General features: G+C 36.3%; 1 protein-coding gene across 1 annotated transcript; it reads right to left on the reverse strand.

The window, feature by feature from the left end:
• Positions 1-18: 18 nt before the first annotated feature.
• Positions 19-27,960, reverse strand: vta1 (vesicle (multivesicular body) trafficking 1). Its single transcript, XM_052585695.1, has 8 exons — positions 27,717-27,960; positions 19,340-19,434; positions 16,506-16,633; positions 14,820-14,895; positions 12,810-12,921; positions 6,382-6,564; positions 3,888-3,965; positions 19-714 (listed from the first exon to the last, which is right to left on the reverse strand). The coding sequence occupies exons 1-8, from the start codon at positions 27,805-27,807 to the stop codon at positions 569-571; spliced, it is 909 nt and encodes a 302-aa protein (XP_052441655.1). The 5' UTR covers positions 27,808-27,960; the 3' UTR covers positions 19-568.
• Positions 27,961-27,998: the final 38 nt, after the last annotated feature.

Here is a 27,998-nt window from a genome sequence, read left to right on the forward strand (position 1 = left end):
AATGACCAATAAAAGAGCTGACCAAGAAAAGATTTATTGCTGATCAGAGCAATGCATAACTAACGGCAGAAAACAGTTACTATGTCAACTAACTGCAGAATCCTTTCACCTGAAGCATACACATAGGAGTGAATGGAAAGTAGTTCAGGGCAAATTGTCTTTAAAGCTCATGTTGCAGAGAGCTTGAAGTAAGATGAGAATTCCTGCTTAAAAGACATCTTGAGACATGCTTTCATGTCCATGCATATCTAACCAAATTGTTGTGAAGCCAGAAAAATAAAAAAAACATTAAAAGACCTCAAAACCATGAATATGAATGAACTCCTCAGAATTTAAAAGGGTCTTTCACATGCACCTGATTTTTTGTGTTGTATATATATCTCATCGGTCTAGTAATGAGCAACTATTGACATCCAATTTTGCAGAAACAGATGTTGTATTGAGTGATTAGTGAGCGTCTTGTTGCGTGTCTCTTTTTAATACAGATGGGGCTAAGGAAAAGGCCCTTTTTCAGTTCCTCTGGGCCAGATCTCTGATAAAGTGGTTTTGGGGGGGCAGCACAATGGTCTCATTCTTTGCCAGTGGTTAGTAGCTTCAGGGCCTTCTGCAGATTCTGGATGGCAGTGCCCACATCCTCATATTGCAGTGCACTGCCTGCGTATTTACAGTATTTCTGAGCCCGAGTAAAGTCTTCTGGTGTGAGCCGCACGTCACCTGTAAAAAGAACATGAGTTGCACTTGAGACACACACAATACTTACATTACTGTTTAAATAATTTTAAAATAAATTAATACTTATTTTTTTTATTTAATTTTTTTTTTATTTACTTATTTTTTTCTCACTCAGCAAGGACACATAGAAATGTATCTATTTAAAGTGATAGTGAAGTTATTAACAACTTTTTAAACAATTAAGAAAAAATTGTTGTTTTTAACAAAATTACAAATCCTGAAAAAAGTAGCACTTTTCCCACTTTTTGCACAACAATTGTTTTAAACATTTATAACCATAAGAAATGTTTCTTGAACACCAAATCAACATATCAGAATGTTTTCTGAAGGATCATGTGACAATGAAGGCTGAAGTAATTGGCTGCTGAAAATGCTGCTTTGCATCACAGGAATAACTTAACTGTATATTAAAGTAGAAAACATTTATTTTAAATTGCAATAACGTCAAATAATTGTTATTACTCTACTGTTGATTAAACAGTAATAAACTATTATTAAATATAAAAATGAAATAAATATAAAATGAGACCGATATGACCAGATAGCTTCTCTGCTAATATTTTAATGATTTCCAGGGGAAAATTCTGGGAAAGCTATGCACCCATTTCACACATGCATGTCTCTCCAGTGCCCACCAGCACATTATGATAAATTATAGGGTGAGCTGAGGTTGAGCTAGTTTACGAATACTTAAGTTAAGGCATTTGCCAGTGGGCATGTGAAATATTATAGTCATGGTGCACAAATGCCTTTACCACAATGTATACTATGCTGGCTCTCACAGTGACACTCTGAGTGACAGTTTGAGCTGAATCCATAATGTGGGAACCAAATAATGAACTGGACAGAGACGACCACCAAAGCACTTGTGAGCTTTCAAAATAGTTTTAGGTGAAGCATTTCTGGGAACCTACAAAGATCTCTAGATCCAGTCTCCTCTCCAGTATTAATATTTAACCAGAATACATTTTTGCCTCATTTAATAGCACTGCTTGCACCTCGATTAGTACAACATGCAGTGTCTAGAAGGAGTATAACCACAGCACTATCAGAGATATGGTAGGGTCACGATACTTTGAGGGCGAGTAAATCACAGGCTAATTTTCATTTTACTAACCCTTAAAGACTAGCTTCTGTGACGTGATGATTTGTTTGTTTATTAAGATGCATTTCCCAGTTACACTGTACTGACATGATCCACCCTGGGTCTTGTTGTAACTGGTAATAGCTTCGTTATTGTTTGGTGTAGGCAGAGCAGTTGTCTCTGAGGCATGCTGGTATATCAGCTTGTTTGCTGGACTTCTTCAACACTGTCATGCAAGTATTAATCACAATTAACTACTCTGAAAATAGTGATCAGATCAGCATGAGTTGAGAAAAGGGATTCAATTAATCTAATTCAAAGTATTTTAACCTATTTATTAGAACAGAAGTTAACCATACGGATTCAGTATGATATAATATTATACACCTAACCAAAATCATAAAGGTAAAAGATGTGACATCTAATATATAAAACCATCTTATGACATTTTTTGACTTCAACAAAAATAAGTAATTTTATTTCAGTAATTTTTATTTCATTTATTTTAAATGTTGTTTAAGTTGAATCAGATTTATTATATTAAATCAGATATTCTATATTAAAACAGAACATAAATGTTGAGGAAAAAAATGAAACAAATTGAAAAGGATAACTAGAAATGTTGGTTTGGCAAATAAATACATCTGTGCTGAAGTACTAATAAATAAATAAATAAATAAAAATACTAAAATCACAAAATTACTAAAACCTTAAAATGAAAACTGAAACTACAGCTAATTCTAATATTGAATTAAAGGTTGCACTTTATTTTACAGTACATGTACTAACATGTACCTACAGTGTACTTACAGTGTATTTATCTAAGAAAGTTCTGGTAATACAAGGTAACTACATGGGGTAGGGTTACGTTTAGGGGTAGGTTCAGGGTTAGTACCTAGTTATTACATAGTTATTGTAATTACTATAATAAGTATATAGTATGTACATGAGGAACAGGACTGTAAAATAAAGTGCTGCCGAAATAAACATGAATAAATAATTAAATAAGTACAATTACTACTAAATTTTATTATAACTACTATTACAGTATTTTAATGGTAATAAATAATATACAAATTATTTATTATTCATTAATTAATACTTAATACCCACATTTTATCTTTGCTTCTGGAGAGAAAAAAAAAAACAACCAAACAAATTTTTTTGTTGCTTAAACAGTTTCTAATCCCTGGTTTCATGGATGAATGCATTCTTTTTACTTTGGTCAGTGCAATATCAAGTAAACAGGTTTTTAAATGGGTTCAGATATTGTAAATCTAGGGAGAATGACCCCTACCAAAATCGCCTCACCTTCAGAGCCTTGTTCCACATCACCAATTAGTGTCTAATGCGGTGCAGACTTTTAATTCAATTAGACAATGTCATAGCTGATATGTTCCCAGAAAGAACTCAATAGTTCAGAAATGATGGCTTTGAAAAGCACTTTGCAGTAGTTATATTTGGGTGTTATCTTCCTTATTTGTCCCTGACTGGGTATCAGTTATGATAGCAGACAGATTTCAATTAGCCAAAACAATATCAAATGATACTCTGTTTTGTATACAGATCTGCTTGAGCTAGAAAAGCAACTTTTTGTCATCTGAAATTTTTTTCTAGATTTTAATAGCATTACAAAATTCTCAGTCTGCTCTATTTCTGGTAATTGCAGCAATAATAAACAGTCATTGTATGTGAAATGACCTCACTCATTAGCCAAATTATTTAATTGGCAGGCTGAATGCCAACAGCAGCTTTGGCCACAATCTGCAATAATTCTTATTAAGGGTACATTCCAGTGGCTGGTAAGTGAATGTCATTTTGAGCTTCATTTGTGGTCGTTCCCACTAACTATGAATAGCCAAAAGCGTCAATCTGCTTCTCATAAAGCCTTAATTTATTTCAGAAAATCCAGTGCAATGTCTGATTTTTTCCCTCTGGCTTCATGAGCAGAAAATTAGGTCCATCATATCTGTGAAATGAGGCTATATGCTTTTTTTTGTCACAACAGTTTGCTGACTTCAGTGAAATTGGATTTCAGTCTATAGGAGTCATCTTCAAACAAAAATCTTACCTTCCTGGGTATTGTTCAGAAGTGAAGGATCGACCGCTGGCATGGTTCTTGGAACAGGCACTGGTTTGACGAGCTGTGCTGCTCCAAAAGAGGGAAAAAAAGTCCATCAGCTCATAACCATGAAAGCGTTTTTTTTCATTTGCAATCATGGCTGATAGGATGTTGAAAAACTGTAATGAATAAATTAATCAGCCTATTTATTTTAGACCACTGTAACTGATTTAGATGCAGATGCGCTCGGCTACCAGCTATGGCTGAGAACAATCTTTCCAAGGAAGAAAATAACAAAAGGAACATTTTATTTAAAAGGGTCATATGATGCTTTTTTAAAGATCATTATTTGGTGTATTTGTTGTAACAGAATATGTTGACATGCTTTAATTATTTTTTAAATACTGTACATTATTGTAGGTCTTCTATGCCCCGCCTTTCTCAAACACCTCATTTTCTACACTGTCCCTCCTTTTGACAAGTGTAGTCTACTCTGATTGGCCAACTGACCCAGTGCATTGGGATTGGCTGAACACCACAAGAACTCGTCGAAAATGTAACGCACCTTTTCATAATCAAAATAAATGCAAATACAGTAAATAATTTCCTTAGTTTTACCATCAGTTCAAGCCTGAAAGGGGAACAGTGGCGTGCGTGCACACACACACACACACACGACGCGCAAAACTCCGCATTTGAAAATTCAATAGCAAATACTTAAACTAATAACAAAACATACTTCCAGTAGCTGATTCAGAAGCACCAGATTGTCGTAGCAAAGTCAAAATGACCTCCTCTCCTAGGTTCACAAAATGGTCATCCATAAAATGCGTCAAGCAAATATTCCCACATCGTGATGTAGACATGTGGGGGCGTGTTTGAATGAGCTGTTTTAGGGGGCGTGACAGAGTCTTAGCTTTGATAAAGAATATCTCTTTGTATTTGAGAATTTAGTATTTGCAACTTTACAGATCTTCTTCATTAACCCATGTGATAATGAGCTGATGAGTTGAATCAGATGTGTTTAATTAGGGAGACAAAGAAAACGTGCAGTGTTGGGGGTACGCCAGGACAGGTTTGGGAACCACTGATCTAAAGAGTCTGAGAGCTGGCATAATGTCAAATACAAGAGCAAGGAAATGAGAGCATGCTATGCATGATCAAATTAAGTGGTTGCACCTCTGGGGTGCCATGTTGCAGATTAGTCATTTCCGTGTTTGGAAGCCGAAGCACTAATCACAGAGGACAGCAGTTACCAGGGGAAACATGCCCCTGAGCCTGCCTTTCTGCACTTTAGAAAGACAAACAGGAACCCTGAATGGTAAATATACAAGCAAACACGCTACAGCTCTGTCCCAGTCCTCGTGGGGACCCTGAGCCTGCCTTTCTGCACTTTAGAAAGACAAACAGGAACCCTGAATGGTAAATATACAAGCAAACACGCTACAGCTCTGTCCCAGTCCTCTGATAAGTACTAATTAACCTATACGTTTGAGTAAAGGGATGAATGAAAATCAGTGTTCATCAATCACTACCTACCCAAACTGAGCGAATACTGATTTTAAATATTGTTATCAAATGCATGGCTGTCCATAAACAAGAAACACTTCCTCAAAAAAAACCAAAAAAAACATGGTCTGTGTGTACTTAGGAATCATCACGTAAAAGTTTGGGGTTGGTAAGATTTTGTAACAGCAGTAATATGGTGATATATTATAACAATTTAAAATAACTATTTCCTATTTTGATATATTTTTCTTTTCTCCATCACTCCAGTCTTTAATGCTACATGATTTGGTGCTCAATAAACATTTCTTACTATTATCGATGTTAAATGATAATGCTTACTATTATGTTAAAACAGTTGTGCTGTGCACATTTATAAATGTGTTTTTAGTGTCACTTCCTAACCATTTAATGCAGTGGTTCTCAATTCCAGTCCTCGCACCCCACTGTTCTGCACATATTGTATGCCTCTCTTTATAAACACTCGTTAGAAGTGAGCTCAGTGCATGAACTGTGTTCCGACTGACATGGTCTCTACACAGTGTTTACTGCTCCCTACCCCCTGAGCAGGGGAAATCTGTTGACAGAAGTTGAAGTTTACTTCACTTCGGAACATTCATTCATGGGTCTGCACACACGGACAAGTGTGACATCATATACCTCTGTAAATCAATACAATTTAAATTCATGTCTCGCACACCTCAATGCACTTTGAATGGAACATATCATTCGCTTCGAACTAGAATCATGGCGAAATATCCTGTGATGTCCACTTCGCAGGGCACTTATGTTCAAATAGAACAAAAGTCTGAAGCAATAAGAGAAACGTACAAAATGTGCAAAGCAGCGGGGCGCGAGGACAGGAATTGTGAACAGCTGATTTAATGTGTCCTTGCTGAAAAGGAGTATTAATTTCTTACCCAAAACTTTTCAATAGTAGTGTATAGTGGAAGCATGGGAGATGCTTATAAAGTACACTTAAGCTCAGCAAGCTTACCTTCTGGATGGGGAATCTCTGCAGGTGTATTGGCTGGGGCGTGTGACCCAGGAGGTATCTGAATATTACTGAAATTGGATGCTGAAGGTTGATTTGATGGGTGGCCATGGAAAGAAGGCTGAGATTGGGGTGGATTGTGAGGAGCTTCCGAAGGACCACCACCCTCCGCACCAAATTCATCATCTAAAGTAAAGAGAAAAAACAAGCAAAAACGTTCACGCAAACAGCATTACGCCTTGTCAACATTAAGCATGTTGTGAAAGCGTCCAGAAAGTTCCCCTTTATTTAGGAAAAAGCAATGCAATTCAGAATGAAGTTTTCCTTCCTACAGTCAGTTTTCCACAACTAATGGAGCTCTGAACTGTGCTGCCAGCACTAATCAGGCTTTTCAGTTTTCTCACATTATCCCATTCAGTGATGAAAAGATGCCTATGTTCACAGCATTATTTTCTCACATAATTTTATCATGAAAACAAATCATGGAACAAATGAGTCTCACTGCCAGTCAACTGTTTGAGGGTTTTAGTTGTAAAAGCCTTTGATGAAGTGGCTTCAATCTGAAAATATCGGAGCAACTTCCTGTAGCCAAGGAGATACTTGGCAGCAAAGGGAAACAAACACTACACAAAACTGTTATATTTGGACATGCAGAATTTTATCAGCCGAATCTATTACGCAAGTGACATTTTAGCATGATTTGATTTAAGCTTGAAACATTTTTGATCCTCAAAAACCTGGAAAAAGTTGATGAGGAGAGCTATTACACGGAACCAATTTGAATCAATTGCAAGCTGAACCCTAAGACACCCCAAACTGAGTGATGAATATAAATAAACAGAACAAGGAAAAAAGGCAAGAAATTTCTATAAACTGCGGCGGGGTTCTTCCATTTGAAATGTAACAACCATCCCACATTCATAATGTTTCTAAAGATTCGATTTTTGCAAATATATTCGATTACAACAAAACACAGTTTAGAGGTTAGCTTAGCATCATATGTATATGCCTGCATCAGCAACATTTAATAACAAAGTAAAACTTTTCATCACAGGATAAAACTAAATGAAGCATATGAAAAACACATTTCTAAATAAGCTTGCTTAAAACATGCTTTTTGGACGACATTCCTTTCTCCAGACATGTGTCAGGGGGTTTATTTTCATAATCTACGGTGAAATAATAAGGGTGGGGCAAGTCAAACAAACATTATGCTATTATAAAAATATGTCCTTCATATGGTTTCTGTGCAGAGGGGATTGGTCGGCCAAAGATCAGGGGGATTCCTGGTCGATCCTGGAGCAGAGTTTTGTTCTCAGAGCGATGCTGTAGGCAAATGAGGAATTGTGAAAAATAAGTTGGCAGACTATGACCACGAAAGTCTAGACTTGAGATAGCTTTGTACTGCTATAGTGAAAAGACCGGTTGTGATTACACAAGGATAGCACGACAAAAAAGCCATCCCCTCTGTTCTTAAGAGAAATAATACACACCGAGGGGCTGGATGAAGAGCTGAGCTATGCATGAATAAGCTGTGGCTCTGCAGAAAACTCTCAACTCCTGACTATATATACATCATGCTTTCCCTGTGAGCAATGAGCAATGATAAATCAGCATGAAAATCAAAAGCTAATTAAAAAGAAAATGGATGGTTGTAACCAATGACAAAAATGAAACCGTAAATAAGCCGATGTATTTTGTGCGTACTTGTTGCATGACTTATCAATGTGACTTGTTTTAGTTAATTTTCTTTTTTGTGTGTGTGTTATTGATTTTTCAGTGTGCTACCATTTCCGAGTACTTGAGTACTAAAGTGCCAATCCATAATACAGATCCTACCTTTCACTGCCCAATGCATATGAAAGATTGATCTGTTAAACTTGTTTTAAAACTCCATTAAAGTTCTCACTAATGAAAACATCCCGAAAGCTTTGTTTTAAGTAGGAAGGTGATGGAGCCAACACTGGCTCTAGCGCACTATGGATTTGTAAAAGTCAACACGAGGATTAAGAGAAGCTCTCTCTGCAAATAGGTTTCTTTATTTATTATTGATCTGTGCTGATTTCTGAGCTGAATTCTGAAAGTTTTAATGGGTGTGCTCAACCGAACTCTACAGCTGCTGGCCAAAAATTGTGACCTACATTACACTTAAAAAGAAAAATGTATTCTGTGCTAATTAGTGACAGGGAGGGAATGGAAAAATTGTGAACAGATGGGATGGTTTTAACATGCAAGATGAATTGCTTGGAATGCTGCAGTCATGTACGTCTGGAAAAGTATAGAGGGAAAAGTAATTTGTGGAATTGTAAAATGTATGCAACACTTCATGATATACTGCAATAGGAGGGAGATGCTGTAATAATAATAAAAAAAAAAAAACCCGGCAATCCGAATTGTAATGGGCGATTTAATTTGCAAGGGCAAAAGGGCATAAGTATAGGGAGTAATTAAATTTGAAGCATGCCCAAATCACGTTTTGCAATTAGTCATGCTACATAAAGTTATACATTATCATAATGCACATGTATACACATGGTTATGGTTGTTAGATTTGTTTCAATTGAATCGACTCAAGGCAAACCAATTCAAATCCAAAGGTTCACCTGAATACTACAAAATAGTTATTTAGAGTCAAAATGACTTCAGCATGTCTAGAGCATGTTCTTCACTGACTTTTTAAACCTCTAATTTTTTCCAAGCTGTACTTGTCCTGACACCAGAGCCCATTTGAGTTTGACCTTAATTTCTCAACGGCTAAAATAAAGAGCCCCTTACTTTCCATGGAGTCATGGCACGGGTGCAAGTCCTGCTCCAGGAAACGAACAGCTACTGGTGAACACTGTAAACACTGTAGATGAGTCTTAGGAACAGTATACTAATTGAGAAACTTGTTACAGATCAGTTCTCTTTCCTTCAAATAAGCCTTTTTCCCATGCCCTGAGTCGTGCTTGCTGTGCATATATTCATAAGTGGGAAAGCCAAACTCCAATGGCAAGGAGACAATACCACTAGTATGGTTCTTAAAGGAATATTCCACATTCAACACAACCGAAGTTCAACCAGCATTTGGAGCATAAATGCTGGGGAAGTCGTGGCCTAATGGTTAGAGGGTTGGACTCCCAATCGAAGGGTTGTGAGTTCTAGTCTCGGGCCGGACGGAATTGTGGGTGGGGGTAGTATGCATGAACAGCTCTCTCTCCACCTTCAATACCACGACTTAGGTGCCCTTGAGCAAGGCATCAAACCCCCAACTGCTCCCTGGGCGCCGCAGCATAAATGGCTGCCCACTGCTCCGGGTGTGTGTTCACTGCTCTGTGTGTGTGCATTTCGGATGGGTTAAATGCAGAGCACAAATTCTGAGTATGGGTCACCATACTTGGCTGAATGTCACTTCACTTTTTTTCACTTTATGTTGATTACCACAAATGATAATTTTACCTCATGCTTTATTTTCTTTAAACCTCATGTTGTGTACTAGTCATTTTAAGCCAAGACAATGAAACATATCCTTAGAATCCTAGTTAAAGTTACAGCATTGGACTAAAACCTACTGACTTTGCTCACACAAGGTGTAACAACTTCCTCCCAAAAAAACCTGACAATTTTTGCACCATCTTGTTATACTTGTGGTGCTCCTAGTCAAAAATGACCAGCCTAATATAAATACACACACACACAAACACACACACACACACACACACACACATACATATATATATATATATATATATATATATATATATATATATATATATATATATATATATATATATATATATATATATATATATATATATATATATATATATATATATATATTTTTTATCACTTAAAAACTGAGGTGCATAAGCTCTAATCAATGTTGACAAAAAGATTGAATCCAACATAATATAGCATAGTGACAGATTTACAATCAATTTTTAAAAGGCCAGTCATTTTTGACTGGGACACCAAAGTAAGTAAAGGATTTTCAGCACAGCATGTTCCTTCAACATTACATAACTTAAAATATAAAATTCTAGCAAATAAAACACTCTACTTTGTTAGACTTTATTAATGGAAACAATTGCTTTTGGAAAAACACAGTGATCACTTTTCAAGTGCTCCTTCATCACATGCTGAAATAAGAGGGTTGCACTGTCAAATTGGGATCCCGCATACACAGGAACAACTTTAACTGCTAAGGACAACAGAAAACAAACATTTAATCAGCTGACCCAATGCAGGTCTGACCTCAAACAAGGCCTGGTGTTCGTTACACAACACACAAACATCTTGGCATATTGTTATAATTATTTTTCTAAGGGACTTCCTTGGAAAAGCAATTTGACGGACATAGTGAACAAGACAAATCTGTGATAAGGTGCTTAAACTCCACAAGGCAAAAGCATGCTATAATTTTTTCTCTTGGCAATGCTGCACATGAGTGGGAATAACCAAGCATGAGGTAACTACTTGACAAGAGGGGCCCAGCTGCTAGATGTAAAGCTCAAGAAATCTAACTAAAAACCATTAAAACTTGAAGAAACACTTGTGACATGAGTTTTTGACAGCAGTTAAAAAATAAAACAGCTAAACAGAATAAAACCCTGGGATGATGCAGGCAACATCATACAAATATTACATACTACAGAAACATACTGCATGCATGTGTATGTCCCAACGGCTCAAGTCTACAGATGACTTCATCTTTGACATGAGCAGGTCAGGTTAAAAGCAGCACGCCCAGCAGATGTGGAGGGGAGAGTGATCTAACTGAATCCCATCGCCAAGCACTATTTTGACCTCCACATGAACAAGGAAAATTCTTCACTCATAATAATTTCACATTTTCATGTTATCATAAAAAAAAGATACACTCCATAATGAAATTGCAACTAATAGGATGATAAATCTAAGACTAACTGCAAAAGACTTTCTCAAGTAGATTAATTTGCATATTCTACTTTATAAATATGCTAGATTGCAAACCTATTTCTCTTGCAGCCCACTTAGCAAAGGTTTCATGGATGCGCTTGAGAAATGTCCCCCATTTCTCTTAGACTGCTTTAATTGAAGTGAAAATGTGGCACTGCATGCACTCTGTGGAGAATTGTGTGTGTGTCAACTGTCAATCATTTAGGTTTAAAATCAGGTTTAAAAAAATTATAAAGTAGACAATGAAAACCAACAGTTCCAAGAAGAATAGGATGAAATCGGGATTGCACCAATGAATGCAATTTGCTCTCAACCAGTGCGTTTATTATGCAACTAGACTGTAACCATAATGAAAGAGTACAATGTGAAGAGGCACTATAAAATAGATGCATAGCTCTTGAATCAGTCTACCTGCAATCAGTCAGATATACTCTCTTTGTCGTAGACACATTTTGAAAGCCAATTTGCAGTATGTTTTCAGAATTTCCTCCTAGGTGGGAATGGCTGTCATAAACATTGCAAAATGTTATAAAAATAAATTCTTAAATTATCAAAAAACATTGCAATGCAACTGTTCTCTGCTGCTTTCATTCACAAAATATTGTACCTCGGGCTTGCCCCAATGAGTGTTTCATTTGGCCCACTTCTTGATGAAGTTGAATAGCCCTGCTACATGCTATTGGCACTTCCATGGTGTACTACGTCTGGTGATCATTAATTTAAATAAAGTTTCAAGAGGAAATGGGTTTGGTATTGCTATTGTGTAAACACTTTAGGATGAAATGACCTTTTCCTTTCAAAATGCCCAAATCAAAAGACTGGCCTTATGTAACTCCATAAAAAAAAAAAATCACTGAATTACCCATTCCGATTTTTATTATACAGTAACATAAGAAACCTTATTAAACAATACGTAATCTATTTGTGTTCGGTGAACTGATTACATTAATTTACTTTTGAAATGTAATATACTATACACTGGCTGAAAGTAATATGCTGCAAAAGATTTCTTAAGAAGTCAACTTCAACCACTACAATGTAACTTCCGATTACTATGCTGCGGCTTTTCTTTAATCAGTTTGGCTGGTTTTATTCTTTTTTTTTTTTTTTTTTTATCAACTGTTTATAAGGTACTGCATTACTTTTTCCATTGAATTTTTAAAGACACATTTCAATTCTGCAATCACTCTAAAACTTAAAATAGTTAGATTAGCCAACAGTGGATACATTTTCACAGTATTAAAAGGGGTGGCAACCCTAATCCACTCAGTGACTGTTTAAATAATTACCACATAAATAGCGACCTGTGTTGACTGGCAACGGGAGGGTCACGGGGCAAAGCGGTCATCTCCTGTGTTCTTCAAAAGTTGATAAGACACACAATGTGCTAACATTTACAGACTCAAAAACAACACTCACAAAGTAAACCTGGAGGAAAGCCCCGACTGGGGTGTATTTTGTTAATGGGAATCACGGGACCATTCTGGGGAAGCAGATATAATATCAGCACTTACCATATCCTTCCCCCTCCATTCCAATAGGGCCAGGCTGTGGAGTCTCACCATTCTTCAGGCAGTTGTGAATGTAGGCTGCCTTCCACTTTGCATACTTCCTGTGCTGGATATTCTGGATAAGGGAGAAAATGGGAAAGTCGGTGAATCATTTAGATAATAAATGCTTGAACTTTCCCAAGAACAGGATAGGTGCTAAAAGAGTAGATTTGATTTGTCAGAATTTTGCCTGGACATGACATGGATAAGAACTGATTGATGAATGATTCACACTTGACTATGATTATGGTACATGCGCTTATGAATGCGAGTTTAATGACTGGTATATTCAGCATTGCTTTAGAATAAAGCACTAAGACTTGGAAAGCTTGCATTGACATTGAAGGACTGTTACACATGATGAACAGTTTCATTCCTTGAATGGCGTATACATGATGTTAAAAGACACCAATATTTATTAAATAACCAATAATAAGGGGAGTTCAAAATTAGTACCCACAAATAAGATGCGACCTTTGTAAATGGTCCTAAGAACAAAGTCAGCTATATATTTTCACGTACACGCAATATTATAAAGACATAAAATTAAAAAAATACTTACTTTGTATTAATTTTACAGGGTATTTACATTCTAACCACTAATAGTGTAATGTTAGAAAGTTTTAATAAAAAATCTCTTTCACAATAAATATTGTTTTAAAGAAGCATATTAAAAACGATTGCTTTAAACATTATTTCAACATATATTTTAAGTTCTTATTTTCTGATTCCCATTTCTTTTTCAAATGATCTGCAGACCTTCTAGCAGGCCTCTGGCAATTCCTGGACCCCAGTTTAAAACATGACTAAACATGCAATAATAAATCACAATAAACAATTATTCCATTAAATATTATAGTATATTAGCCTAGCTGTCAGTGATATCTCGGAAGTCCTAGCAAATGAATATAGAATTTAACTGATTTGTTTCAAGGAGGAATGTGTAACAACTATTGTAAAAAGTCAGAACTTTATATCAAGCAGTGTTTTGCAATTAGAAAAACGAATGCAATGCATTCACCATATTATTCATATAAGAGTTGTAATAATTGATTTTGCACAGTGAAACATTTTTAATCAAATGACTCAAGTACGTTGGCTTTATTTTCGATGGTCTGAAGTGTGCTGAAACCTGTAATTACACCACCGACTCAAATCCATTAAAAGGGTCTCGCAGGCCCTTGAAGCCCTTATACATCTCATCTTCTACTTTTACATACATCAGAACCGAGTCCTCTTAAGTCTAGCACTAAAAAGTTCCCTTTCCTCATGTAATCTAATATGGCACAACTCCTTGTGGCATTGTCGGAGCGAAACAGCACAGTAATGGAGGGCGATTCTGAGAGCTCATTGTCTGGGTTAGTGTTACACAGAGAAGGCGCACTGTTTCAACAGTCAATCCAATGAGCTCTCTACAGTAGGAAAATGTCTGGCCCTTAGGGAGCGAAGAACACTCAATGAAACATTGTCCATCTTCGGACACAGGTCACTTCCCTCTGTATAAAAGAGACATCTGCGGCCATGGCGACCAGCAGGGATGGTCTAATAGGCACACTGGAAATACACAGATTCAACTGGTGGATTAGCAACACTTTCCAGGCACAACTTTGCCAAGAATTGGCCTCTCAAAAACTCTGTGTACATTGAGTCTGGTGAGGCGTTGTCAGTCCTTGGGCTCAGCTTTATAGTTTCCCATTAATTTCCACCTTTTCATGTTTTTGTAGCAGTTTTCAGATTTGAACAGAAGAACATGGCTCTAATGACGTATTTGATTCCATCAGACATTTTCACGTTCCACTAAATTAGGCGAGTTTGTGTCTGTGCCATCAGAAACAGGGGACTGTGTCAAGAAACACATCTCAGACCCATATTTTATGTCCCTTGAACACAAAACGTTGTCATACTAGCCTTGGCATCAAACTACAGACCTACCAAGCTTAGAAGTAGAGAACGAAACGACCGACAGTGACTCACCTCGTCTGATAATTCGCCAAAGACACTCAACACATCATACAGGAGACTTGAGGTGTAGAAGGACTTGATCATATTCCTGCGATCAAAACACACATTAAACTGTTAACACTGGAGTCAATTAATTTCTCAAAGTACAAAAAATAAGCCAATTGTAGGTCTCAAAGCAGATGTGTAAAACAAAGAACATCTGGATATTACACACATACTACTGTTCAGATGTTTGGGGTCAGTATAATTTTTTTTTTAATCCAAGGCTACATTTATTTAAAAAAGAAAAACAGTAATATTGTAATATACTACTACTGTTTTAATATATTAAATCATAAATATCAATATCACAGTTTTGCTGCTTAATAGATTCCTTTTTTTCAGGATTTTTTTAATTTCGTAACATAATATTGTCAAATAGGATGTTACTTTTCTGAGACATCAAGAACCTCTTAAGGCTAAAGAGACTGCTAATTGGTAATCCTGACTCAATGTTTTTTTGTTTTTCTTTCCAAAAGTCGTTTATTTCTTTACACACTGTGTCATTAAACATGAATTTATGATTTTATCACCATTGTTTTTTGCAATGGAACCCAAAGTATTCTTAAGAGTCAATTATCAAAGGTTTAGGTAAGGTGATGTTTAATTTCCTATCAAATCTTATGCAATGACCCTGAAAGTCAGGTATGGGACATACCACCCTGGGACATATCAACATCCTGGGTCTCTTTCAGGACATTTTCAACTTCAGGCACGCTGCTCTGATCACTGTCAGAAAAACCTCACTCTCTATAAAACCTTTAAGGTTACAATTACACATTCATGTTCAAGAAAACCTAAAAGGAACTTGAAAATACTGGCATTGTTTTTCCAGAATGGGGATAAATGTCATGAACTACAGTACCTATTAAAAGTAAAATCATAAAGTACACAATGATTCACCTTTTGAACTGTTCGAACAAACCCTGAGTATGTGAAAACATCCTGAAGAGTGGCCTCTGGTCAGGGAGTGTATGCAGGACTGACAGCTTCCTACAGTAAGACAGATCTTCACTCTAAACCTCATCAGCAGAAAGAGGATAAAGAACATAAGGGCACGGAATGCCAGAGTTTATCCATTTCCGAATGTATTTTGAGACTTAGAGGGAACTTGTTGTTTCTTCTTGTAGCAATGTAAGACTTTTGGAGGTTTTTCTCGGCAACAGAATTGAATACAAGGTCCCTACGTCTACGACAACGTCCTGAAGTGTATTTCTCTGAGATTTTATTAAGTCTTGGTAAACATTTTATAAATGTGTACTCCCGTTTATCTAGCTACAGCCAAATTAATGAGCACTTAAAATACCTTGGGAAGTGCCAGTCTGCATGACCTGAGGCATGAGTCAGTGCCAGGTATTCAGCTCCTGGACCCTTTACCAGCCCTGCACTGCTTATTTACGTCACTGTCCACAACAGCTTCATTATACTGCAGTGACCTGTAACGCTACACCTGGCTAATCCATGCCGTCTCACTCCCAAGCAACTGCCCTGTACAGAACCAGCATTGTAGCTAATTTTAGCCTGCTGCTCATTCCCTGTATGTGCAATACTGACAGTGGGATTATTTTGTGTCACAGTTCAGTGAAACGATGATAAAGGTCTGCGCATTTAAACAGTCTGAACAATCTGGGGACTAATCCAATCCAGACCCTAACTTACTTGTGGAAACGTCCTGATCGATCTTCATTGTCTGCATAGAGGAACATTTTCAAGGCGTAATTCTCAATATGGGCATTACCAACTACTTCCTGCGTGATGGATTCGTTGTCGCCGAGCTCCTTCTTCATCTGAAACACAAAGAAATTAGTTTTCCATGTGCAGTATGGATGTTAATGACAAATATCATCCTAAGTGCTATGCAAAAGAGGTCATTTTAGCATTTTTTAGCGTGGGCGATGCCGTAAAGAGTGTTTACTGCATCATTTATGACAGATTCTAGATGATTACTCTCTAAAGTCTAGTTTCCATAGCATGACTCATTAATTCCTGAGACGCATCGGTCACTTTGATTCCACTCCAGAAGCCTAGTGTAATTAATATTTTGTTGCAAAAGTGGGTCCCTCTGGAGCGTTGCCCAAGCACAATTAGTGGACTCATTCACCCAGCTATTATTATGATCCTTTCTGCGACACCAGGCAAATAAATTTTGCAGCCTCATAATTTACAGAAAATGTTTATAATGCAACAGACAATAGCAATGCGTGGATTAAAGCAGGCATATGCTTTCTCACTTCTAATAATATGACCGCAGCAAATCTGAATATGTCTATTTGTTTTCCTGGCATGAGTTTTCAGGCTTCATCCTTCTACATGTTGGTACACTGACCATAAATGTGGTGTAGATTCATTTAAAATAAATTTGGACTGTGATTATATAAACATAAGCAATTTTTGAGGTGGTCCTGCATTAAAAAAAAAAAAAAAAAAAAGAGCGGGTCACTGCTGTCTTATGTGTTACACTGGTTTGCAGTGATCAGGATTATAGCTGCAATGTTGCAATGAAAAATATATATATATAATACATATTTTTCATTGCAACATTGCAGCTATAATCCTGATCACTGCAAACCAGTGTAACACATAAGACAGCAGTGACCCGCTCTTTTACTTTGGTTTGGAATGGCCAGCACCCAACTGCCAAAGCTTCAGCCAGTCGGCGGCCCCCGGGATCTGCCTTCCTCTCTGTGATGTTACAGTCTGCTAGAGAGCGTCAGGTTTCCTTGTAAAATCAGTAAAGCAAATACGACTGGTTACATTTCAACAGGTGGAACCTGGGCGCCTGAATGGACTCACTGTTCACGTTTTAATGAAATTTTTACCTATTTTATGAAAAAGCACTGCGAAGCCACAGTACATCACTTGTGCTGCATCGCAGAAGAATATAAAAACACAAGTCGGAAGAAAGCGTGCAAAAACAGTACAGGGAGAAAGAGAGATTGAACGCTTTCAGTTGCCAGTCCACACTAAATCAAAGTCTTGAAACAAGATCTTGTCTCTGCGCACCGATTCCATGGGACTTACTCAAAATCCCCCTGGAAAAAAAGAAACACTGGAGTCATTTTAACACTCTTACTAAAGGAAGCTTGTTCTGTTTAAGAAAAGCGAAGAAGGTACTATGTGTTTTCTGGCCAAGACACATGCTGATATTTAGCACGAGAGCATGATATAGGTGAAGTGAACCTTATCACGCACATTCTACTTCTCTGTTTAAGTTCATGAGACAAAACTCCTACATCTAACGCTGAGAATTAGCAGGCTTACATGTTATTTATATAAATGCTTCAGAAGACACATATTTCAAGTCCATAATTTGCATTGTAAAAAACACTTTGGTCAGCACAAATCTCAAGTGAACCTGTATTTATTGTAGTCTAGGACTGGGTCATGTTTTCTTTTACCTTGCCTTGTTTCTTGAGGCTGGAGGAACCTGTTCATGCTGGCATCTACCTAATTTGTCTAGCTTCTGCTAGCTGGCAGATGACTTTGTGCTGAAACACCTTAGAGTTTGACTGGATGTTGCATCAGCAACAAAATATATGGGGTTTTTACCTTACTATGGCAATAATGCACATTTATATAGTTAGTAAGATATTATTATTTGCATTCTGGAAATTTTTATTTATTTATTGTTTTTTTAGAACAGGCCTGTGAACCATTTATGGGTTGAGAACCAATTTAAATCACAGTTATGCCACCTAAACCACTGTAGTTTTAGAAGTTTAAAAGTTTTATAAAACACTTCTTTAAGGATGAAAAGAATAAGGTCGGTTAAGTGGACAATTTCTATACATAATCTTTAAATAGCTATAAAACAAAAGTTCTAAGTTTAATCGATCCATGGATTTCACTCCATATGTAGTAGATTCCTTGCATAAAATCCCCTGAACGACAGGTGTCTGATTCGAATCATAATTATAGAGCAAGGCATCCTTTCACACAGATTCAGTTCAGTACCCTGTATGTTTCAGACCTTTTGACCGGATGTGCCCACCAGGATCTGGGTCTCCACAGGTTGTTGTTTTCAGTTTCAGTGACTTTTAATGAACTGAGCTGAGGCGATAGTAAAAGTGAGCTCCAGAGACAGCAGGGTCTCCATTCTCCCCTAATTGGTTCCCGAAATGTCAATAACAGCACCTAAGCATAAAAGCAAAGTTTTCCCGTAGCTTCCTGCTCCCCTTCTGAGGAGACCTATAAATTCAGCCTTGTGAACAGTGATGTGAATACATTGGCTTAAATATAAAAGGTCACTTATCCCTTTTGCTAATGCCACATACACGAAAGACAACTAAACTAGTAGAGGTATGAGTCTAGATTTATAAACCTATAGTTCTATCTGTAAATATCAGCATATTGCAAAATAAGGCAGTACATTTTTTTAAGACTCGTTTAATAAATAGTTCAAATCAGTTGAAGAAGTGTGTTTAGTGAGTTCATGAGGCAAGATGTTAATAAAAAAAAAAAAAAAAAAAGATATGAACCTATTTAAGACTTACCATTTCCAACTGATCCATTAGTTTCACAAGAAACTTTCGGCACTCTGGAGTTTTGCTATCTAGTTTCATTCCTGTCTGCATGGCGTAAAGTCGACCTGAAACACATTAGACATGAGAAGAGCATTTCACTTTCAGGGTTTAATCACTGCACTGATACAGTACAGTTAAATGTCTAGACTTGCCTATCTGGATATGTGCTTTTCATGACCTTACAGCTTATGCTAAAATGTCTGAAATGAACTTATATATTTTGTAGATTACTTTCGTAAGTTGCATGCGTTTCTTTACAAAAAAAAAAAGTTGATTTATTTATTTTGTTGTTGGAATGAAGTGATGAAAACGAAGCCAGCATGTGTCCTGTATATCAGAATTCCTTAATTACAGTACAAGAAGAAGAGCATTCCAAGACTACTTCAAAGTTGGCTGAGAGAATGCCAAGAGTGTGCAAAGCTGTTATCAATGTAAAGAAGTGTCTTACTGAAGTAGTTTTATATTTCCATTTCTGTTGTTTCAAATTTTTGCTTACTTAAAATGTGAAAAAAGGAAAAGTGTCCAAATGTTTGACTTTTACAAAAAAAAAAAAAAAAACAGACATGATATAACCAAAATAAATAAATACATTATTTAGTAATTAAACGAACGTTGTTAAAAGTTCTGACCCTTAATTAACTTTCTCCACTATCCTCCAATTCCCTTTTCTTGCCACTAAACTGCATTATTATTTTTTTATTTTTTGCTTTTATGTCTTTGGAACACTGGAATCCAGTTTTCACTGGTTAAGAGTTACAAAACATGGTCAGGCCTACACATCTGGCAAATGTTTTCAAGGTATTTTACTGGCCATATGTGGCCAGCACAATGGAATTCTTACTGCCTGTTGCTCATTTAGTACAATATACAACAGTGGCACATGATACTAAGAGAGAAAGTTTATATTATATATATATATATATATATATATATATATATATATATATATATATATATATATTATATCTCGGCTCACACATCAATAAAGAGCATTAACCCAACAGCCTATTTTAATATTAATGAATAAAATTCCAAGTCTTAATCAATTTATAGACCCTCCTAGAAAAAGAATATGATCTACAAAGAAGAAAAGAAGCAGTGAAGCATGAAACAGGAAGCCCAGAGTTTGTTCATTACAATTCAAAGAAGGATCGCAAACAGGGTCTTCACTATGGGGTTCCTGAAAGAAGCAAGACAACAATCAATTGCTATTGCACAAGTTCAAAGTCATTAAGTTAAGAGGGAGTGTTAAGAGGGACATTTGGAAAAAGGCAGCAGGAACCCCCAAGCCTTTGGGATATGCTCCACTAATGAAGATAATATCCGGTCCCACCCACACTTGCACCAATTTAAAATCTCACCCAGGTGAACCTATGCTGTCCCAAAGGAAATTAAAGATGAGGGCTTACAACTATTCCCCGGCTTGCTATCCTATTTATGTGATGAAGAGGGATGAAACTATCCCCTCGCGGCTAAACATTGGCCAAAATCTTCATTCGCTTAACACTGAGACACATCAGGATGGACCTCTTACTAAATGTCACAACGATGAGAAAACTAAGAGATAGAAACATTTTCATGAACTTATGAACTGTTTTTACTTGGTCCTTAAAATGGTATATATTTGCAAGAAGTCTCTTTTAACAGAAATACTGTGAAGAAATAATTGGTAGGCCTGCATAATTTTACGGAATTTATGAAACAGAAATCTAACCTAATATATATATATGTTATTACTTAAAATGTATTAAAAAAAAAAAGTCTGCATAGTATGCAAACATAAGGAAACTATAATGGTAATCATATTATGTGAAATACATACTTACTGTAAACACGCTGTGGAAAAGGATGGACACGTTTTCTTGATATTACTGTGCTTTTAGCAATATAAAATATCCAAACAAAATAATCAATTCCACATGCTGTGCTGAAGTGACCATCGTCTAGCCGAGACAGGACTTTGAATGGCACTTTGTATACGAGGCAGACCTTGAAATCAGTCATCTAATTCCGATTTTAAAACGCATTAGCCAGTAATGCCAGTGAACTGGCAATTACAACTTCCTGAAGGAAACAAGTAAAAGCAAATATGCCCAGCTGTGAGTGTTCAGGTCAGGGCAAATACATCCTACGTCTTAGTCCTCATAAAGGTGTCTGTATGCTGCTGAAAACCGAATCAATTTTAAATGGTTTAGACTGCTATCAAATGCTAAAGTTTTATTTCAAACAAGAGGCATATTTGCTTTTAATGAGACACGTAAGGTGCCTTAGTTAAAATAAGCATAGTTAAACTGTGAGAGAAAAATCGAGAAAGCAACAAGATCGGCTTAAAACAGAATAGAAGACCAGCCAATAGTCTAGGAAAGGCCATAGGAAGGTCACGAAATACCAGTCAAAATATTGCACATTTTTCAGCCATATCACCAACATCCAATTATAATAAATCAACAAACAAAGGGTGAGCTAATTGAGTTATCAATATGGATATTTCATCATTGTTAGCATCACATAAGTTTTGTAAAAAAGTACAAAAACCCTAATAAACCATACAATGCTCTTGTTTTTGGTCTTTTGTTTTGTAATCTTGACCTAACAAACTTTGCTACTTTCTCATAATCTCAAACACATCTCATGAGAAACAAATGGTATGTTGCTCATGATTAGTGCCAGAGTCTTCATTATGCAGCAATAAAATCTGGATTCTGCAACAAAGATTAAGTTAGTATCACCCTAAAATTTATGCAAGACCTCTTAATTTCACTTATTCCTCAAAAAATAAGACGGGTTTTAATGAGGTAGATAACCTTGTGTGAACTAAATAATTGGAGGTTCAGCAGATGGCAGCTGAAAGGAAAGGCTCAAACAGTTTGATAGATTTTTGTCAAGTTTCTTTAAGAACATGCCATGTCCTCTTCCATGAGGCCCAATTTGCAGAGATCTGATGTCTATCAGAAAAGATCATAGCATACTGTCACAAAGTCCTCCTTTGTAACTGTATAACGCCCATACTGCTCAACATCCAATTTTCCTCATCTGAAACAATGCAACACTGTGGCCATTCAGAGCTGTAAAGCATAAAAATAAAAACCATAATCTATTATTTGCCTACGGGTGATTTTATTTCTTTCACTGTTTAAGGAGTGGGAACGGAAGTAAGAATAAGAGTTTCATTGAAAGCCGTAACAAACCTTATCAAGTGACTTAAAATAGCTCATTTTTGGCTCAATTAAATGGCCTATATGTAAATTAATTTAGAAAGACTCTTATTGGTAATATGATTCCTTGTTACTTGCATGTGCCCGGGCCAAACACCAGATTGCACCCATTCATTGTCCACTGTACAACATCCCAGATGCTCATTATGGCCGAGTAAGCATCAACGCAAGCTTGACGTTTGACAGACGAAAGACAGCCTGACTCTTCAGACGAGGACATGCCCGAGTATTTCACTGACATCTGCAGTAAGAACCGAATTGTATATTCAGGAATGTCAGCCCGCGCACTCTGCTTTCCCTATTACAAGGATGTTATTATGTAGCTGCTGCTCAGCCTGAAGACTGGATAAGGTCCAGCGAGAAGGAAGGAAAACAATGTCAAAGAGGGCCTTTTCCATAGGTTTACAGCATGGTGCCAATCAGAGAACTGGAGCTCGTCAAAGAGACGGAAGCCAGAGCAGAAGCGCATCTGAAGAGCATTCTGCTTCAAAAACTACGCACAACTAAAGACTGCCACACATTAATCTGGCACCACGCACATGGCTGTCTCGCATTATGATGTTTTCTTAAAAAAAAAAAAAAAAAACTCAGTTATTATCCAGAAAAACTGTTTTGCTATTACCAACACTCTGAAGCAGCACTAAATCTGTAATTTTTTTTTCCATTATCACAATGTAGTTCATCCTAACTTTAAAAGTGTGAATTATTAAAAACAGTTCAGCTGAAATACCGGGTTTGACAAAATCGCTAATTATGATTCATAAAGCAAGCTTAACTTGCTCAATAATTAAATTTTAGGATAATGAAGAAAAATATGATAACCGAGAGAGAGTGTAGATGCATCATCATCATCATCATCTAGTTATATAACAAACAGACCATGATCAACTATTACAAGGGTAAGCAAACAACAGACAAAGTCATAGATAAAAAAGGGCCAGTAAGTTAACAACAGAAACAATTCCAGTAAAGCCCGATTCCCTCAGTTAAATGTCAATGCTGACCTCCAGTGGCACACTGAATTCACCCACTATTAAAAGAAACTGATTAGACCTTTTAGAATTAATAAGAAAGTTTTTATGTATGAGAACAACAGTCAGAACTTTATACAAACAACTTTCACAATCAAAAACCTTTTGAATGGCAGTGTATCTGCAGAAGGAATCGGATTCATTTATTATAATCTTTTTAGAGGGTTAGATTACAGCTATATAAACAAAGAAACTGAAGTCCAAAATTTGTGACAATGGCACATTTTTGCCCTTTGATTGAAGCCAAAACTGAATTTTCTCAAAGCAGTTCCATAACAGATTTATATTGATCTTCTCTACAATATTTTGCCCTGAAACATCAGGATGGCATGGCATTAGCCTGGAAGCTTAAACGTGGCCTTAGTCAGAGTAATTGGACTGCATTTCCCCTTCACGGTTCAGAAACAGCCCAACAAAGAAGAGAGATTACATCTAACATTTTCTTAAACTTGCCCCTCTACCGTCATTGATTTCTCAGGTTATAACACAAATGTCAAGTTTGACATTTAGACTCAGCAAAGAAAGGACATAATACCTCACTACTCAGAAATGGAAAATTGTAGGAGCAGTGGGAGGTCTCCTGCTGATGAGGTTAGACTCCCAGGACACTAATTGCTAGGGATCTGATGAGATCTCACGAGAGTCGACTGGTCTCGCGAGAACGTGACAATACGTAGTCTCGCAAAACAATTTGCAGTGTTTACACGTTATACATTGCTGCATATAATTCATTAAAATAGAAGTTTAATTTCTTAAAGTACAAGTTGATTTCAAATTGCGCCTACATTTTTTTTCTTTTTGTGTTTTTCAGTTAAAAAAATAATAATATTTGTCCCTATATATTAAATCATTGAGCATTTCTTTATATATATATAAAAAAAGGGGAAAATTTTTGTCTTGATCTTGTGAACCCAGTCTCATGTCTCATCTTGTGGTATAAGTGTCTCGTCACAACCCTATGACAACAATAATGCAATGCAAAAATATATGATCCTGCTCAATAGACAGTATCGTAATATCACTAGCCTTTTCGCTTCATTTGATAGTTTTCATGTCACATAAGGTATAGTGTGCAGTGTTTCCCACAGCCTTACACTATATTCGTGGTGGCACTCCCCCGCCCCCCATATATACATATGCAAATTAATTTCTGCCAGCAGGAGGCACTTTAAGAGCGGGAGAGATAGCGGTTTCCCCGGTAGCTGTAAAGCAGTGCTGAGCTCAAAAACCTGCCTTATCAAGCATCACATGCAAGATGAAATGAAATCTAAATTTTTTCGGTTTCCTTCTGAAATTCAGCGATATAACAACATCCGCACCGGTTTTTGATTTTGAAACGTGCAGTGCTCACGTTTTTTCAATGAAGTCAAAGACTTTTGGAAAATCTATTTGTGGCGGTCAGTTCTGATATTGTTGCTGCCCGCCACAAATAAATCAATGTGTGGGAAATAGTCCTGGTTTGTGTGACTATTATCTGGAACATGTAAACATTTGGTAACCTTCTATCAGTCTCCAGTCAACGTATTACATTTTTATGAATTGTTAACATAACTCTCAAGCTGAACTGCACAGACCTAAAAATGTCTTCATTTCAGCCATTAAGATACTCCTATTGTGAACACTAAATAACTTCAATATCCAAGAAAAAAACCTTCCTCCTAAAGCTACAGTCAAAACATATAGAACCAAAAGTTCTAATACAAAGTTATGATAAAACAAAATGGTATGTAAATCAATCTCTGCAATTATCAGTTTCTGCTATGTGATGCTGTGAGCATGCAGACTAAGCAGCTTGATGTTAAGTAGCCATAAGACGGAGGTATTATCAAACATTCAACATGCTACAATGTCCCTTGGGCATTAATTATCATTTTTAGTTTGTTAATTCATTACAAAGCATACAAAACATGCACATTAATTAATAGCTGTTCAAATATAACAGTATAATAAAAGTTTTTGAAATGCAATCCTTACTACTGCAACATTACTGTCTTCCAATATTATAAGGGTTATCTAATGATCATATCACAATGTTTTGCAAAAGCCTCATCCAACTCTACTACTTTACTATTCACTTTGATTATATAGTTAATTTACAGTAAAAATTACACTCCTTTATAGACGAAGTCAACCGATTTATCGGTTATCAGCAAAAACCCATGCCAATATTATTTTTTACATTTTCTATATTATTAAAAAAAAATGTTTACATATTTGTTTAATGTGAATGTCTCTAGGGGATAAGAGAGTTCAATTAAATGTTCCATCTTTGTTTCAGTTAAATTAAATGTTTTATCTTTTGCAAGTTAAAAATGTAACTGGTTGTGTAAAATATGCACATAATATTATAATATTGACTTTTCAATAAAATGACCCTGTATTTAATTAAAAGCAGAACAGTATTGCAGCATGTTTTGAGGCATAACAAACACTGCACAGTTGGCAAAGAGAACCGACTGTAATGAAACACCCTATTTACATACTATTTTACGTAGTATACAAAGATTCATATTATTATCAACATTTTATAGATTTCGCTACATTTAATTTACTTTTCTGTACAATTTTTAAAACCACATGAATTACACTTAGTATTTAACTGTATTTATAAAATATCCACCCATCACAAAATTACAATTCTGACAAAATTTATTTACCTTCCCCTTTTCCAAACCTGTTTGAGTTTCTTTCTTCTGTTCAACATAAAATAAGATATTTTGAATAATTTTAGTAACAAATAGTAGCTGTTCCCCAGACTCCCACAGTATGAAAAAATATATAGCCTTTACAATGGAAATCAATAGGGACCAGCAACTGTTTTGTTGCAATTCTTTAAAATATCTTCTTCTGTGTTCAGCAGAAAAAAAAAGAAAAAGAAAAAAAACTCATACAGGTTTTAAACAACTTGACGGTGATTAAATGATGTCTGAATTATAATTTTGTTGAGAACTATCCCTGTAATTATAACAAATATTACAATAATAATAATAATAAAAGTTTATCCCTAAATATAGTTTAAGGAAAGACTGCCGTTTTATGACATCACTAGAAGCATATGACTACAGAATATGCATGAGTCATGCATTACATGACATGAGCACAGACCAAACTTACTAGTCAAGTCACCTTTATTTATATAGCGCTTTAAACAAAATACATTGCGTCAAAGCAACTGAACAACATTCATTAGAAACAGTGTGTCAATAATGCAAAATGACAGTTAAAGGCAGTTCATCATTGAATTGATGAATAGTAATGGGATAATGGGATGGGGGGGCCATCTAGAGGCCCAAGGCCTGCCACTAGGCTGACCACCTTCCTGTTACTTAAAGGGTCACAATTCATCTCAGTTTATGTCACACTTTACGGAAGTTTTACAGTATTGCTAAAAATAGATGTACCACATACAATGTCTGACACACCTATATGATAATTGAAAAAAAAAAGGTTGTGAACCTTTACAGTTCACGTCCTCTCTCAACACCCCTCAAGATGGGCAGACAAGGAACTTGTTTTTCAGCTTGGCGTGGTGAGAATGACAGCAAAGCCTAACGTGATTCAGCATATTTCTGATTTTACTCTTACACCCGTCAGAAAGAAACAAACTGCATCGCATCCGTAATGAACGACTATAGATCAACTACAGATCCCAGAACAGCATTAAATTAAATCGAGCACATGAAGTACTCGTGATGCAGTGTAGTTTAGCCTAAACCTCTCCAAACAAAGCAGCCAGTTAGCCAATCCTGCTACATTTGTTCCTAAATTGTATCATAACAGCATGTGTGTAGAGCTATTAAAATGGGAATCTAGCTGAACATCTGTATTTATAAATAGTCTATAAATTAAGCTGTTTAAATAGCAAATAGCTAACGTAACGTTATATGATCATAATAGCAGTTGTAAGCTAAGTTAGCTTAACTGAAACTAACTTCCACAACATTTCTGTCCACTGCATATAAAAATACTGAGTAATTAAAACAATTTAAGTCGAACTTTATTGGTATAATCTACAAAATGACAAGTTTAATAAACCAGTGAGAGGGGAAGGGCTGCTATGTGACAAGCTAACAAAACAAAGCGCTATTTTATCAGACTTACAGTAATAAGCGACCACCGGATCTCTTTTCTCATGTTCCTGCGCAGTTCGTAAATGGTGCTGGATCGGTTTCAGCTGCGATGGGAGCGCCATCCCGAAAAAAAGACACTGTAACAAACTTCTAGGATTAGCTAGGGCCAAAAATAGCTAATAACAAAGATGACAGGCGCTCGAGAAGGAGCCGCTTCCGCGTCTTCACGTGAACGCACAGCCACGCCTTTACTGACCTCCATAGGCGTGGAGTGGGTAATGCCCGAAATGATCAGTGCTTATATTGGATTATA

The sequence above is a fragment of the Carassius gibelio genome, chromosome B20 (assembly GCF_023724105.1).
Source record: "Carassius gibelio isolate Cgi1373 ecotype wild population from Czech Republic chromosome B20, carGib1.2-hapl.c, whole genome shotgun sequence".
Taxonomy (NCBI): Eukaryota; Metazoa; Chordata; class Actinopteri; order Cypriniformes; family Cyprinidae; genus Carassius; species Carassius gibelio.

Excerpts from the sequence above, each read along its gene's own strand:
- vta1 (XM_052585695.1), bottom strand. The coding sequence starts at position 27,807 with ATGGCGCTCCCATCGCAGCTGAAACCGATCCAGCACCATTTACGAACT. Across the intron at positions 14,896-16,505 it reads CGATCAGGACGTTTCCACAA|GAATATGATCAAGTCCTTCT; the intron begins GTAAGTTAGGGT and ends TTTTGATCGCAG. Across the intron at positions 3,966-6,381 it reads AGAGATTCCCCATCCAGAAG|CACAGCTCGTCAAACCAGTG; the intron begins GTAAGCTTGCTG and ends CTTTTGGAGCAG.